The sequence below is a fragment of the Bacillus rossius genome, chromosome 3, assembly GCF_032445375.1.
Source record: "Bacillus rossius redtenbacheri isolate Brsri chromosome 3, Brsri_v3, whole genome shotgun sequence".
Lineage (NCBI taxonomy): Eukaryota > Metazoa > Arthropoda > Insecta > Phasmatodea > Bacillidae > Bacillus > Bacillus rossius.
In genome coordinates this window covers 29,342,795-29,359,424 of record NC_086332.1, presented here as the reverse complement: position 1 = coordinate 29,359,424, position 16,630 = coordinate 29,342,795, and the positions used below count along the sequence as shown (strand labels likewise).

The 16,630-nt window shown below is 35.4% G+C and overlaps 1 protein-coding gene across 1 annotated transcript in view; it reads left to right on the top strand.

Annotated features, from left to right (window-relative positions):
* LOC134530446 (cell adhesion molecule Dscam2) overlaps window positions 1-16,630 on the top strand; it is a 469,894-nt gene that overhangs the window by 236,577 nt on the left and 216,687 nt on the right. Inside the window, exons 3-5 of the mRNA XM_063365267.1 lie at window positions 4,443-4,621; window positions 7,258-7,396; window positions 10,491-10,655. Coding sequence (XP_063221337.1) covers window positions 4,443-4,621; window positions 7,258-7,396; window positions 10,491-10,655 — 483 coding nt within the window. The remainder of the gene's footprint in view (window positions 1-4,442; window positions 4,622-7,257; window positions 7,397-10,490; window positions 10,656-16,630) is intronic.

The window sequence follows — 16,630 nt, the reverse complement described above, 5'->3', positions numbered from 1 at the left end:
TAGCTTACAGTTATTTTCCTTCCCTAATCTTCTCATTCCCTGGTAAGTACTCTTGGAGAATTTATATTCAATCATAGCGGAAAGTGCAGCCTCTTCGGATAAAGTAATTTCATCCGTTGCTGAGTAAGCTTTACGATACTTGGAAGCTCTTAAAGGACTCGTCATTGTTACGTCCTTAATAACTTTTGCGGCGTCGGATTGTCCTGAAGAGCGAAGGCTCATCTGAGTAGCGTATGCTAACTCGACCGAGTTGAACGATGTACGAATATCTTGGGTCTTCCTTCGTTTAGATCTTTCACTGGACATTGTAAACTCAAGGGACGGGCGGCCGCCCGTATTACCCGGGCTTGTTACTACAGTGTCTGTAGGTGCGGCAAAACATACCTGCTTGCTAAGCCATTCACCGTTATTCTTGAAAAATACACAGGATTTTCTGTGAGCTTGTTGCCACCTCGTTCTCATTTGATTGAAGAGTATCGAAAAAGTCTGTTTCGAGTCCTCAGGCACTACAACTGTACGTCCGGTGTCCTTGGAAATTTTTTCTACCATAAATTCGATCAAGGAAGCGAATTTATCGGATAAATGCTCGCTGATTATCAGAAATACTTCTTTCCTTGTCAGCACCAATTCTTTGTAACCGGATCCTGTAATAAAGACATAAAATTGTAGAAAATTGGTGTTAAAGGAAAAGATAAAATTTTCAATTAATACAAAAACTTGAACAATGTACATTATTTTACCAAATAAATAACCGCAATAATTGAAATAATTTTAAAAAAATTAGACAGAAAATATTGACATGGATTTGGTTAAAAGAAAGCTTTGCTTACTATATAATATATGTATATTCAAATATTTTATTTGAATGTTATAACATTTCATTCATATTTAAGACATTTTTATGTGGTTGATTTTAATATGTATATATATATATGCATACGTATATATCACAATTAAATCACAGAAAATTTATATATATATATATATACACATACATATATATTAAAATAATTTATTTCAAGCGTATAACAGCCGTCTTGTCCGTTATGATGCTACTTCACCCATTCTCAGGTAGAGGCGCAGAGGCTGCTCAATAGTGCCGCGTACACGCTCGGCTACCGCACGATGCGAAAAAAATCATAACGGACAAGACGCACGTTTTCCGCAGGTAACTCTTGTAAATTTCGAAAGCTTATACATTAAACTAAAGGCCGAGACTAGGAGCTTTGCAAAATGTGACAAAATATATAACTTTTCGGACCGTTGAAAATATAAGTTTTCAAAATTATTCAATTTTATTTATGCCGAAGGCTATACTACATTTCAATCATTTATACATAAACTTTAGATTCAACCGATGTAAAAACATGTTCTACATACCTCCAGAAGTCATATCCATGTTGCAGAATTGAAATTAAACCCGTCACTTTAAAGTTATGGGTTTTTGAAGTCAGCGTTATTTTCGTCTGTTCAGCGCGTGACACGTACACTCTTCACGAACACTAGCTGCCAACTGACGCTGCGGCGCAGGTATACACTTAAAGGGCTTCCCCTTCCACAATAGAATTCAGTTACTAGTCCTCTACCTGAATGACTACTCAACTGACCCTATTTCGAAAATTTATTTTTTGGGGTTTTGGCCAGGTTTTTGGGCTTTTCTCCTACTGTGCGATGGCACGAATATGCTCATGCTTCCTTCATCCTCCAAGCTGGCGGGGGAGACTTTTTTTCTTCTTTCCCCTGCGCGCTTCCTGCCGTTTCCCCTGCTGGGTGCCGAGGCAGCAGCGCCTTCCCCCTTCAGCCCTAACCGGCGGGAGCTGACACCGGAGGCTCGGCGTCGGCCGGGGATATGAGATTTCCCTCCAGTTTCTCCCGTTTGCGAGCGTGGCGGAGATAGTCGCCATGGAGGGTGAGGACTAGGGCTAGGGCTGGGCTCCCCTCTTTCCAGCCTCGCCCTCGACGTTCTCTTGTTCGCGGATCAGCAAGCAGTTGCTGTTAAGGGTGGGGAAAGATAGGAACCGAAAGAGGCCATAATTGTTCCAGCAGTTTTCAAGCCATAATAATTTTTGTTGTGCGACATCTTAGCTCTCGGTATACTGCATTTGGTGGAAGTGATTTCGTAAATGCGACGGAAGTGCGTAATAACCACTGTGCTGACTTCTGTGGCGGATGGCACGAACCAAAGTTCACAAATACAAAGTAAAACTTTAAAGTGTTTAAAGAGTTTTAACAAGTTGGGCAGTATTTTAATGAAATTATTAGTCGAAGACAGTTCCAAATCAGGGGTTTAGTATTTTTTAAATTCCTATTTAGATTTTATTGGAGCCGTTTTATTATATGGTTTAAAATGCTGGTCTGCTAATAAAATGATTTAGTAGTCAACGTAACTACTCCGGGGGTGAATTGTAGCAGTTGATGCGGTAACTACATGTGATTCGCGTTCAGAAATGTTGTTGAAAACACAATTTCCATATATTTATCACTCTCTCCATTATTTTAAATAATAGTATGTTATATTTTGTGTTCCGAGTTTTGTAGTGTATTTGCAACATAAAAACACATAAATTTGCTCATTACCGAGGTTAGATGTTACACATCAGTGAAGAGTACTGAAAGATTTGTTCACTTTTTTTTAAAACTTTTAATTTTGAAAATTTATCTTCAACATGGCAAAGATCACACAGTAATAGATTTCCAAAGACTGCAACAAAGAGTCTATTGACACTATTATATGTTGTCATCCCCAAAAATGAACCCATTGCTAAGGGAAACTGTTTGTAGAAACCAGGTCTATGAATTCAGGCATTCCACTAAAATAAATAAACCATGCTTTAACAATGCCAAATTTTGAAATCCGAACATTTTAAAATTCTTTTTGCCTAATAAATGTCAAAACCAAGATGGCATCTTTCAGGGTCTTTCTCTCCCCCTTAAGTTTCTTCCTCACCTGCAATTTTGGATGTTTAATTATTTTCTGGTTCCAAATAGATATGTACTAAGAAATATTTTGAAATGAGATTATGGAACCTAAACTGTATGCATGGGTGTAAAAAGCTTCTTAAATTTTGAAAAATTGTAACTGTGAAACGGAAATGATACATGTTATCAGGGGTGAAAATCTGTGTAGGATTCCGGGTTTGGGGGGGGGGGGGGGGGCTGGAGATTACGTTTACCATTACCTTTTCTAAGTTATGATTTTACAAGAGCAAATGGGCCCCCCTCAGTGAGGGGCTTTTTGATTCCTGGGGGACTCCGCCCTCCCCCCAATCCTCATGGGGGGAGGGGGGGAATTCCAATAGAATTTTACCTCTGGCTGTATGCATTATCCAATGACTGAACATGATGTCATTAGTTATAACAAAAAAGGTGTTGACTATATAAATACTTCCCAAGTTTTTACAAATAGTATATGACATGTAATTTGTACGTAGTAAAAGTATTTGTGACAAAACCTAATATGCAATATTGATATGGTGAAACATTGGTAGGAATCAGTCTAAAACAAAAATAATGATATGAAAATTTGTCCATACCTTTGACTCTGTGTGCCTTGAATGCAAACAGAATGCCTTTTTAAACAGTATCTTATATGACTTCACAAACATCAGACAGCCACAGCAGAATGTTTTTCTCTGTAAAAAAAACCGGTTAGTACACCATTTGCTTATCTGCTTCATACTGTGCCTCTTGCTGTTACTTTTCGTCCCAGGTAAAAAAAAGAATATAAGTAGGAGGAGAGTTTATAAAACTTTCATAGCAAGAGAAACTGCAGTCATGCAAACTAGAGGTGGATGCACTTAGCATACTATGAGCTGTGCTCGTTCAATTTTTTTTTACCATCTGTGATTTGAGGGGACTTCTTTTTTTTAACTCTCTCAGCCACGCACATGATTTTTTTTCCTCTTCATCCACCACTTAAGTGAACGTATACATGAAAAGGCAAAGGGGTGAGGGGAAGCCTACTTCTAGCCACAATTATTTTCTGCTTTACTCTCGCAGGAGACCAGACCAACTTTATTATGGTTCAGGAGAGAAAGTGTTGCAAGGAAGGGAGATCACAAGGTAGGAATAAAAAAAAATGAAAGGCTAGTAGGGCGGGGGAAAAATAAAGAACAAACTGCTTGGTGAAAAGGGGCAGCAGGGTTCGGCTTTTGTTCATGAGCAAACTCAGTTTGGAACTACCAATGAGTTTTTCTGTGGCATTTGAAACTTGAGAGAGGTAGTATAGAAGTTGAATAACGTAATTTATTCACTAACTATAATTTTAAGCTAATTTATAAGGAAAAACTTACTTAGAAAGTGAAATCACAAATGGATCAAAAGATGTATTTTTAATTTGAAATATTAATTCTTTTTTAGTTTAAGTACTTTGATGGTCTTATGTTTTAACCAATGAATGCTCCCATATGTCATCTAACCAAGGTGAGATTTGTTTGTTCCAGGCACGGCTGAAAGCGACAGTATGGGCCCCGTGTTCATCACAGAGCCTCCGAACAGGGTGGACTTCTCAAACACGACGGGGGCGGTGGTGGAGTGCGCAGCGAGGGGTAGCCCTGCCCCGGAGATCATCTGGGCACGTGCGGACGGCACAGCAGTTGGTGACGTACCGGGACTGCGGCAGGTAGGGCACTGAGGGCGCGCCTGGACTGTGCCTCTCGCCGTGCGACACGTGGCTTGCAGTCTCACTAGGCCCAGCGCGGTGTGTGCATCAAGAGGGGACAGTGGGCGTAACGTAGTCGGGTCACTTCCACACCATGGCAGTCCAGCCGGTGAATTTTTTTACAGGGTTCATACAGCTCATTAATATCCTTATAAAAGTTCTTAATTTGTCTTAAATTGATTAAGGGCCCTTAAAAGTCCTTAAATTTCACAAAGAATTCTTAAAAACTCCTTGATAAAGACTGATAGCTTGCAAGTAACGGATAAATGCCTGTATTTTGATTTTCTTTTGTTTCTGACTTGACAGAAAACAACACTTTGTGCATACTCAGTACTATATTGGCAAATTTTGGGGCACAAAATTAGATTTTATAATTTAAAGAAATTGCATTTGTTTTTCATAGTTTGTATCTCACCTTTAAACTGAAAATATGTGTTTTATTGCCTTACTTTAAACTTTTAAACTAAATATAATTCGTGATAATAGTAAATAGACACTGCTTGGGTTAGATGTGTGTCAGAAATAATTCTGGAAAATAGGGGCTTTCTATAATAATTAAATCAACAATTTAATTATTTTTTGTGCAATAACTTTTTTACATTGTTATATATATTATTGAGGTACTTTTGTGAAATTGGAAATGGTTTTTTACCTGAACTAATTCTGGAAAATAGGGGCTTTCTATAATAATTAAATCAACAATTTAATTATTTTTTGTGCAATAACTTTTTTACATTGTTATATATATTATTGAGGTACTTTTGTGAAATTGGAAATGGTTTTTTACCTCTTGATAGTGATGAAGGCGATGATTAAACAGGACCCTTAAAAACTCCTTAATTATTGATTGCTCAATAGAGTACGAAGCATGTTTGTTTATATATATATATAAAAGGTTTGGTCATATTACTCAAGTAAAATAATAAAATGCCTCTATGACATCCTTGTAAAGTTTCTGGAGAGAGCATGTCTTTTCATTTCTATTGTGACTTTTATAAAAATTTTCATCCAACATCCAATGCTTCTAGGCTTCGGTGGCATGTACAATACATATACAGTTTATCACAAGGGATAACATTTTCTCAACAGAAAGTCACTTTGCACCTCTAGGCAGGGAATGAGGGGTATGACCATGTACGATGGAGGGGGGGCTAAAAAAACCCTGATTTTTGTCATAAAAATTAATTATTACCCGTTTTTACAAAATTCCTTCAGTCACCTTCAGAGTGCTCTCCATTAGATGTGATGCTCTTGTCAAGCCTTTTTTCCCCACTGTTTAAAGCACCTCTGGAACTCTTCAACTTTTATATCCTCCAGTGCCCTTTGCGAATAAGTTTTTACCACCTCCACATCATCAAAACACGTACCTTTTAGATTTTTCTTCATTCTCAGGAACAGGAAAAAGTCACACGGAGCTAGGTCTGGTAAATACAGAGGGTGGGGAACGACAGACCACCTCTGAGAGGCCAAATAGCGGTTTACTCGTAAGGCCGTGTGTGCGGGGGCTAGGTCGTGATGAAGGAACTAGTAAATTGATTGCCAAAGTTTCGGCAGTTTCCTCCTCACATCATCTCACAAATGTCTTAGAACTTCAAAATAAAAGTGCTGGTTAATAGACATACACACAGACATATATTCTCATATTAATGTGTTCAATGACACACCACTTCGTAAGATGGTGAGACTGATTAATTATCTGCCTTGAGTAGCCTAACCTTGTAAATGTTGCCATCATGGAAAATGTAGTGATAACTCTATCTAGGAAAGAAACATAGTCATCCAAAAGTAGTGGAAGAAGCAGAATGCACAGAAATTTTTTTTTCAGTATTAATTGTAATGTTTCAGACTATAGTAATAAGAAAGAGAAAATAGGCGGTAGCACTGCCAGAGGGGTGAAAAAGGTGGGGTGGGGGTGGGGGGACAACAGAAAAATTGTGGTGAATGAGGTTTTGGAATTGATTAATTATTTTTCAATATGATCCACACTGCTGAGCTTTTAACGACCTTCAGCAAATGGATGAGAGCTCCATTGAGGGTTTACACATGATTCTCTTTGATTCTCACAGTACCCTACATGGCACATGTTAGACACAAATACCATGTATTAACATACATTCGAGGCAGTTTCATTTACTGGGAAAACCTTATTGAGGTTCCCAGGTATTGGCAGCGAGACCTGAAGGATGGTCACTGCAAGCATGCACACGTTAGACATAGCATGTGACACAAACACATGTGTTGCAAGGGTCAACACAACACAGTTGCAGAAAACCTTTCTGTGAGGTCCGATGAATGAAAGCAAATGTTAGACTTGAAGAGTGACGCAGTAAACACTCGTTTTGAGAAAATGAAATTTTCGTTTTGAAGGATCATGACCCATCTCTAGCCGGGAAAAAGAGGGAGGGGTTGGTCTTCATAATACTACTCGAAATGCACCACAAAACTTTTATTCAGAATCCAGAAAATTTGGAGGCAATTGGCACATGATTACAGAAGGGCATGCTTTGAACTTGGTAGCATTGGTAAATAAATGTTTCAGAAAAATGTTCCAAATGGTTTGAGACCAACGTTACTACAGGAATTTTATTTGTTTACAGGTTCTGCCCAATGGAAATCTCGTATTCCCTCCTTTCAGAGCTGAAGACTATAAACAAGAAGTGCACGCACAAGTATATGTTTGTTTAGTAAAGAATTTGGTTGGCACGATTCTGTCAAGGGACGTCAACGTGAGGGCAGGTGAGAATAAGATCCCTTGAGTTGTTTAGTATTTATTGGATGTTAATGAATTTATTGAAACAATGTGGCTTCCTCACTTTTTATAGTGTTTTTGAATAACTAGCATTATGAATGGCAAAATTTGGCTGCAAATTGTTTTGCCAAAGAACTTTTAACTTTGCTAAATATTACCTAGATTACTTTAAATTTTGCTGCCGATTGTGTTTTACTCTTGTTATTGTTTGTAACAGAATGTACTTTGTGTACAGTCTGCTTCACTTTGTACATTCAGTTTTTATTTTGTATAGTTGTAGTTTTTTGTATACTTTGGATATGATGTTCTATATTCTCCACATGAGATCCACAGAATAAATAAAAAGTAAATTATTACCATAATATATAAGTTCAGCTTTTCGTTAACATTTTTTCTAATTACACTGCAAAAACAAATTTTTCCAACATAAACAAAAGTGTTTGTGGTAATCTTGTGGTTTTATGTTGCATCCATATGAGTCATGTTCACTTTTCATAAGAAATTGGCATTTATTTAAGTACTGATTGTGAATTTACCTAGTTATGTCTATATTTTATTTCATTTTTTAAAAATCAATTGCAGTGCCATGATTGATTTTATCAGTATTTAAATTTATACATTATCAGAGCAAGACCTTTCAACTTCTATCCCAAAATTGTTGAAGTTACACTTTGTAGTTTGTTTGTTGTTAAAATGTTATAAGCTTCTTCATCAATGTTATTAAACATATCAGCTTCTAAATAATTACCATGACATTTAAATTTGCATTGAATTTCAAATTAATGTAGCTGCACAGAAGTTCAATCCACCAAATTGTGCTACACATTCATTATCAACTTTCCAATATTCCTTTAGCTTGAGATTGCGGAAGGTCATATAAGAGTATGTTTCCAGGACATTTTTCGTCTTGTTCATGATGATCTTACTGCTTTACTATACTGCTGAGACATGTTCATTTACCTTGGACACTTCTGCTGTACCTGACATCTGATTGGCCAGACCCCTCCACCAACCAAGGTTGCTCTAGTTTACCAATCACTACTTCACCATTAAGTCAAATCCTCTGTGAATTCATACCTACAATTTTTTTTTGACTACTTCACCATTTTGTCAGATCCTGAATATTACACTAAAATTATATGGGAATGGAATCATTTACAAGGAATATGTGCATGAAATAATTTTTATATAATAGACTTAGTTGTAAAGAAATATGTTTATATATATATATATATATAAATTCAGTTATCTATGTTTTGCATATTTTGTGTTTATTGCTTTAAAGATTTTATATACAAGCTACTAATGAAGAATTACCTAAAAATGGCCAGTTAAAGATTTTTTGAAAACTAGATGCTGGATGAGAGATTTCTTCCAAAATGTGTATGTGTTTTTTCCGTGTACACACACACACACATAATATGACTATTTCAATAATTTAGTAGCCTACAAATTATTTTTTTACATCATATTGAATACTCTTGTTGAAGAAAGATAGATTTAGGCAAAGTAATTTATTTGATAGGTAAAAATTATTTAACTTCCCAGTAAACTTTGATAAGCATTTTTTGTATCTTTGGTCTTCCTAGAATTTTTTATATGTTTGCTATAAGAATTTTGTGCATTATTAAATTTTTTCAAAGGTTAATTTTTATGTTATATGACATTTTTCAAATGTTTTATGCATTATATGTTATATATCTACCTCTCTTCAACTAGTATGTGAGGAAGCCATGATTGTTTTGCTTGTATTAAAAAACAGTACAGAGGTATTGCTAGGCCAGAAATAAATTTTTGTTCCAAATTACTTAAAGATTTTTAATTCTTTGTTCAATCATTTAAAATTTGAATAACATTATAAGCATTAAATAATTAATGCAACTGTACTGTGATTTAATTTTAAAATTTTATATGTATTTATTGTCTTTGTGTGAAAAATAGGCGAAAACATAATATTCAGCAGGAATTCTCAAAATTGATAGGTCTATTCTGCCTGAAATGCTTTCATGTTAAAAATAATCTGTCAAATAAAGGAACTTATATTAAGTAAATTATAAACAAATTGTATTGAATTATTAGGTGCAAGAACATTACTTAATGAAATTTCAACACTTTATTGCAAGAGTGACATGTTTGTGTATTTGTTGAATTTGGAGATGATCATTATCATTTTGAGAATCCTTGCTATTTGCTGATATTTGCAAGGTTAAAACTGTACCGACTGTTATTTCAATTTCTACAGTGTGAGGTGTTAATGCATAATCTCACACAAGCAATTATTATTTGTAAAGGCAGATAATTATTGTAAAATTGACTATTGCCACCAAAATCAAAAAATTTTTTATGGGTACAGTTTTGACCTATCAAATCATGTGCATTAACTGATTTTTTTAATACTTGAGCGCACATTGTTCTGGGATTTTTGTTGCAGGTGTGTTGTATAGTGAACTTTCAACTTTCCCTGTCCATAGAAGCATTTGCGATACAGTCTTGTTGGTTTTCTATCCATCCAGTGTTAAAATTCTACAATGCATTTTCCGTTAATTGTTTATTTGCAATCATTTAGGGTTTAGAGCTTTGTGAGTCAAATAAATTAATGAATTAATATGAGTAAATTTACAACGAAGGTACCACAAATTCACCTGGGAAGATCTTTTAATATTAATTTCTATGACTTCTCTGATCGTTATTGGTAATCTGAGACAACTGCTTGTACTTCATTTTTGTACAGTCTATGCTAGTTTCAACATTTTCCATGATTAAACATCATCCCTTACATGCTACTTTTATTCAACATATTACATTCAAGTAAATTGTCCTTGGAATTTTTATGAGATATTTCTTGATTTTTCATTAGGAATTCAAACAAAAATATTTTAATGCATTTCACTATTCAAAGATATTTTCTGATAATTTTCGGGGTAGCAAAGTCATGAAAACAGCTATAGCCTATAAGATTTTGTGACAGATTTGTGGTTTTTTTCTTTCCTAGAAGAGTGGCTCTGAATTTTTTATATTCATTTTAACAGTGAATGGATTCTTCTCTGAATTGTGTATTTAATTCATCACAATGTATTTCAGTGGTGCAGCAGTTCTATGATACAGACGTGAATAAGGAATATGTGATAAGAGGAAATTCAGCTGTCCTTAAGTGCCAGGTGCCTTCATTTGTAGCCGATTTTGTTAGAGTTGTGTCGTGGCACACAGATCAGGGTGACGTTTACTACCCGTCCACATCAGACTACGGTAATTTCTCACGTCTTCCCGACTGCCAGTTGATGTTCTCCTCATGTTCCGTTCCCTCATCCCAGGTTTATTTTATCATTGTGCAAAGCTTGATGTGTGCATTGTTTCCAGTTGTGCAACAGTTCTATCAGAGCGAAGTGAACAACGAGTATGTGATTCGGGGGAACTCCGCCGTGTTGAAGTGCAGTATCCCATCGTTTGTAGCAGACTTTGTGAGCGTCGTTTCTTGGCATGATGATTCGGGCAACTCGTTCACCCTCAGTTCTTCTGAAGAGAACGCTTCCTTGCATGGTAATCACCTGTGCACCACTGACTGTCCCCCCTCTCCAACGTGTCCTTGTTTTATTTCAGGAGCGTTGTGCGTTGCACCAGCCTGTATTTCAGATGAGTGCGTGGGCTCTAAAGTGGTCGTATGACCATCTGTGATGCTGTAGTTTTGTATGCAAGACATTAATTCCATCTCAATGTGTACTCCCACAGTTGTGAATCAGTACTACGAAGCGGAAGTGGTGTCGGAATATGTGATCCGTGGAAATACAGCAGTCCTGAAATGTAACATTCCATCATTTGTGGCAGACTTTGTTAGAGTCGAAGCATGGGTTGGGAGCGATGGTTCAGTCTTTCAGCCAACACCTGACTATGGTAAACATAATACCTGACACATAATAACATATTACCTGACACATAATAACATATTACCTGACACCATTTTGTATTCTATTTTGTGTATGGATTTAATGGACATTTGTTTGAAAGTTTTATTATTTCTCATCTTTATTGCAGAAGGAATAGGGCTGAGAAGTCATCTTGTAGTCTAGTATTTGTAATATTTCAACACAATCTTGAATTTAATGCCACTTTCTTAAAAAATTTTTTTACACAAAATGTTTTTCTATAATTCTAATTTTCTTTTTTATTTCATTTTGACCACAGTCTAAGATTTTATTTTGGAACATATTAGTTGTTTTCAGTGTAGCATGTTTTGCAGGGAAATTTTAGTGTCTATGGAAGTGGCTTTAAATACAGGCATATGAAATCTTCTTAGTTGTTTCAGAGCTCACATGCAGTCTGCATTGACTTTTATAATTTAAAACTAACTGAAATTTTATGAGTTTTATTTTCTTAGAAATGGCAGCCAGTGATACCATCAGCAGTGTTTAAAATTTGTTTCCTTGAGCTCAGCCGCCGTCAGTTAAAGTTCTTTGTTCCATTTGTGGAGTTTAACCAAGTGCTTGGTTCGTGCAGTGGTCAATCAGTTTTACGAGGCCGAGATCCTCACAGAGTATGTCATTCGGGGCAACACTGCAGTGCTCAAGTGCAGCATTCCTTCGTTTGTGGCCGACTTTGTCCAGGTTGAGGCGTGGATGTCGGACGGTGGGGAGACGTACGTGCCTGCCACAGACAACTACGGTAATGTCTTCCTATAGAAAAATAGTGAAATGCTTTTGAGGGCCCGATGACATGAAATCTTTACAGCAGTTATTTGAAAGGCAGATTAAAAAAAAATTGAAACTTATTCAAACAGTTTTTTTAAGGACTGGATACTATTAAAAATGAAATATTTATTTTGCCATTCAAGTATACTGTTATTGTATCTGAAATTTTTTTGTTTGGACTTTGTAATGTTGCGTGTAAAAAAATGTCCTGGTGGTTCTGTGTTTGCTAAGCTGAGGAATTTTTCTAGTTGTGGCTCAGTATTATGTGACGGAAGCAGAAAATGAGTATGTGATTCGAGGAAACAGTGCTGTTATGAAGTGCAAGATTCCCAGTTTTGTGGCAGACTTTGTGTTTGTTGAGTCATGGGTGGCTGATGATGGCGAGATCCACAGACATTCCGCGACAACCGATAACTATGGTAATGTCATGAGTATTGACTATCGTTCTCATACATGTTCTTATGTCTATACACTTTCCTTTACAGGGTCTCTGCAGCATTCTTATAAACTACATGTTTTTTTTTTTTTCAGTCCAGATTGCAGCAACCTAAAACTACAGAGCTAATAAATACAGTGACACTGTTTCATTGGTTGTTGCAAATCCAAACATTCTGATGAGAATATGGCAAACGCAATAACAGTCTTAATGTTACCATATTTAGAACAGTAGCTATAATGATTTTTAAATTTTGAGCTCTTGTTTCCTTTTTCATTATGATATTGCAGAAATTTTATCCTTTTTGTTTATGATTGGTTTTTAATTAGTTTTTGATTTCTTTTTTGTTTTACTCCATGTTCCTCTTTGTTTTGTCTACTGCTGGTCATTTTTGAGAAATTGGTTTCATAGAGTTATTCCATGGTCACAGGAAAAAAATGCTAGAGTTGGCTCCTTTTGTTGATTGTCCCTTAGTTACATCAAGTTGTTTCAAATGAAATTTTATGTATGAGCCTTGATTGTCTTTTGGTTTATGTTCATGGGACCCTTTTGTCATACAGTGTTTTCGTGGTTTGGATTCGTAGTGATGAGTGTCTGTTTTCTTTTCTGCAAATGTAAGATTTAAGAGGGCCAATATTTGTTCACATGATAAATAGGAATTGGCATAACATATATTGTTTGAAAAGTCATCTGTATTATCTTTCCCCATCATGACATATTTTGCGAGGTTAACAACACACATAATGGAACTATACACATTTTAACTAATCAAGCATTTTTCAAATTTTAAATCATGGATAACAATCAACGGAAGCTAAAAAAGTGCATTCTGAGGAATTGCCATCACGACTGTATCGTGCGGTTGGGTGAAACTTTGTGTAGTGAGCATTCTGTTTGTTTGCCATGTGTGCGTGTTTCTTGCAGTTGTAGCTCAGTCCTACGAAGTGGAGGCCGACAATGAGTACGTGATCCGCGGCAACAGCGCCGTCATGAAATGTGAAGTGCCGAGCTTTGTGTCGGACTTTGTCACGGTTGAAATGTGGACGGACAGCAACGGTGGAACTTACTACCCCGATTCCGACCACGGTAAACATGACTAATGATTTGTTGTGATTGCCCGTCACACAGTGGTACACCAGTTCTACCAGAGTCGAGTCATCGATGAGTTTGTGTTGCGGGGAAACACTGCCGTGCTCAAGTGCCTGGTGCCGAGTTTTGTGGCAGATTTCGTGGACATTGTCGAGTGGGTCACAGACGACGGTTCTTTCTCGGCTTCGCCTGCAGATAGCAGCAACTATGGTAAAGACCAGTTTGTATGCTGTCACTTGAAATTCTGTTACAGTTCATCTGCTTTTTCTCTCATCTGCTGCATGGAGTGAAAAATATTCCTATTATTTGTCTCTTGGGGTACCAGGGAAGTCAAAATAGTAATTCTCATACCTTTATGTTGGATATGCAACAACAGTTTTCATGATACATGTATGTACAAGTCAACTTTTCTGTTAAAATTTCAGGTTTGCAGGGGTATTTAATTTTGTTGCTGTTAAATGAATCGAGGAAGACAATTGGATTCTGTACTGTGCTCATTTGACATAATTTACATAATTTATTTGTTCCAGTGGTAAACCAGTATTATGAAGCACAAGTATATGATGTATTTGTCATTAAGGGTAATACAGCAGTCTTCAAATGCAATATTCCATCTTTTGTATCGGACCATGTTGAAATTGTTTCTTGGGAGGACACAAAAGGAACTCGCTATCTCCCACCTTCAGACTACGGTAATACTACATGAGGGAATAAGTGAATGTCCCAATGTTGTTTGATTTCTTTTCTTCATCGTTAGAGAACCTGTTTGGTTTATGTAACATATTGAGAAGAAAGTATAGGATTATCTCTATCAGAACCTCCCCAAATACATTCAGCATATGATTGTTTTATTCTACCTGTGAAACATAGGTACAATTTGTGACCACAATTTTTTTAATAATCATCTTTATTGCACACTGAAAAACTTGCAAGTTTAGATAGGGAAAACCCTTATACAAATTGTCAGCCTATGAAAAGCAGTCCAGTAAAATGTAAATTGCATACATATTAAGAATAAGATGAGTAAAAGATTTGGGAAATGTCAAAAGTTCAATAAGAAACTTTATAAATACATAAATAAATATATATAATTATATATATAATTATGATCCTTTTGCATAAAAGTCAATTAGAATTATATCATCTAGAAATAAAAACATAAAATCTTACTACACACATCAAATATCACATACTGTATTACTAACAGCTGCAAGGAATGCAACAAAATATTATTGAAACAATTTTTTTTTTTTATACATACTTATGTAATCACATGTCTTAACTACGCAGTTGCTGTATGTTAATATGGCTGTATACAGTTATATGGTTTTTTTCCTTTGAAAATAATAATTTATATTTCAATATTTCCTTCTCCGCTCAAAATCAAAGCTTTTTTTTGTTTCATCATATTTTTCATGTTGGTGATCTGACTACGTTTATTGCAATTGGAAACTAAATATTTTTTTCATCCTCCAGTACCGTATAACATTGTTTTCTTTGATTTTGTTTAGCATTTAACCATTTATTCTTCTTGAATGTTCCATATATATTCTAGTAGTTTTTAGTCATCTAAAATATTATGTTAGAATTCTAATTTCACAAAACATATGCCAGTACAGATGTTGACATAGACCTGTAAGTTTTGTAAATTGTAAATTTATTATTTACCTTATAGTGTAATAAAAGTTTTTCACAGTTACCAGTATACGTGGTATCTCTTGCCACATTTCTTCTGTATCGGGAAATTTTTACACATAAAATTTTGTCAGTGGATTAGCTAGGCTATAATGTATCTTCGAAGCACTTTCGAAACACATCCAGTGCTTAGTATGGTTATTGGGTGAACATATGTTTTTGCTAGCCGTACTAGTAGTTCATCTGAAATATACTCCAAGAAACAAGTTTCTTCATGGTTTAAAATTTTTTTTTCAGTTTTTAAAATGTCAGCCAAAAGAAGTAAACCACCTTGATTCAACGAACGTGCAGCTCTTTGATGTGATCGAAAGGTTAAAGAGTCCTCGTTGAAACCACATTTTTTTTTGGTTATTTGCAGTTGTCGCACAGCGATATGATGTGAATGTGATGGATGAGCATGTCCTCAGAGGAAACACAGCTATCATTAAGTGTCACATTCCAAGTTTTGTTGCTGACTATGTCTTCGTTTCATCGTGGGTAGAAAATGAAGACACAGAAATCTTCTTAGACAACTCCAGTTCTGGTATTGATGTGTGAATTTCAAAGTAATATATTTGTGTTTCAGGTGTTGTATGTTTGAGCTTTAGATTCTACTTTTCTTTTATCTTCCAAGTGCTGGAGTTTGCTGCTGTTTCGAAAAAATATGCTTTCTTTTTCATCACATTTATATCATTTATTTAGTCGATAAATCCTACCTTTATTTACCTATGTTTCCATTCCTAAATGTGTTGCTGTAAACTTTGAAAGTGCTTTGAACAAAAAAGGATACATACTATTTTTTTTTCAAAATTAAGTTCTTAATTATTTATATTAAAACGTTTATTTTAAAAGTATTGAATTATTTATTTTAAATTGCATGAATAATTTATTTGTAAGTTAATATGTTGTTTATTAATTGTGTATTGGATAACAGAATATGGAGACTGAATCACATTTTATTAATGGGAGCTGATTTGAGCAACCAGTATGATTAAGTAGGGTACCTGTTCATACATGAATATAACCAATATTCCTCTTGATCACAATCATCTTATTGATTTTCTAATGCACAGTTAATTATAGTGTTAATATTTAACGATAGATATTGCACCATGGTTTTGTCTGACTTGATATACATAGAGTAAGATTTTTTTTTTTGTTTTGTCCAAGAAATTAGAAGGTATGACATTTTTTTAATATGCCATTAACTTATATGCTATTGTGATAGTTGTAGTCAGACATTTTACAGTGTATATATAAAGCTATGAGTGATGAATTTTAAGTTCAGTTTGTTTGCAAATATGAATTTTAGTTCTTTGAAATTATACATAACCAGTAAA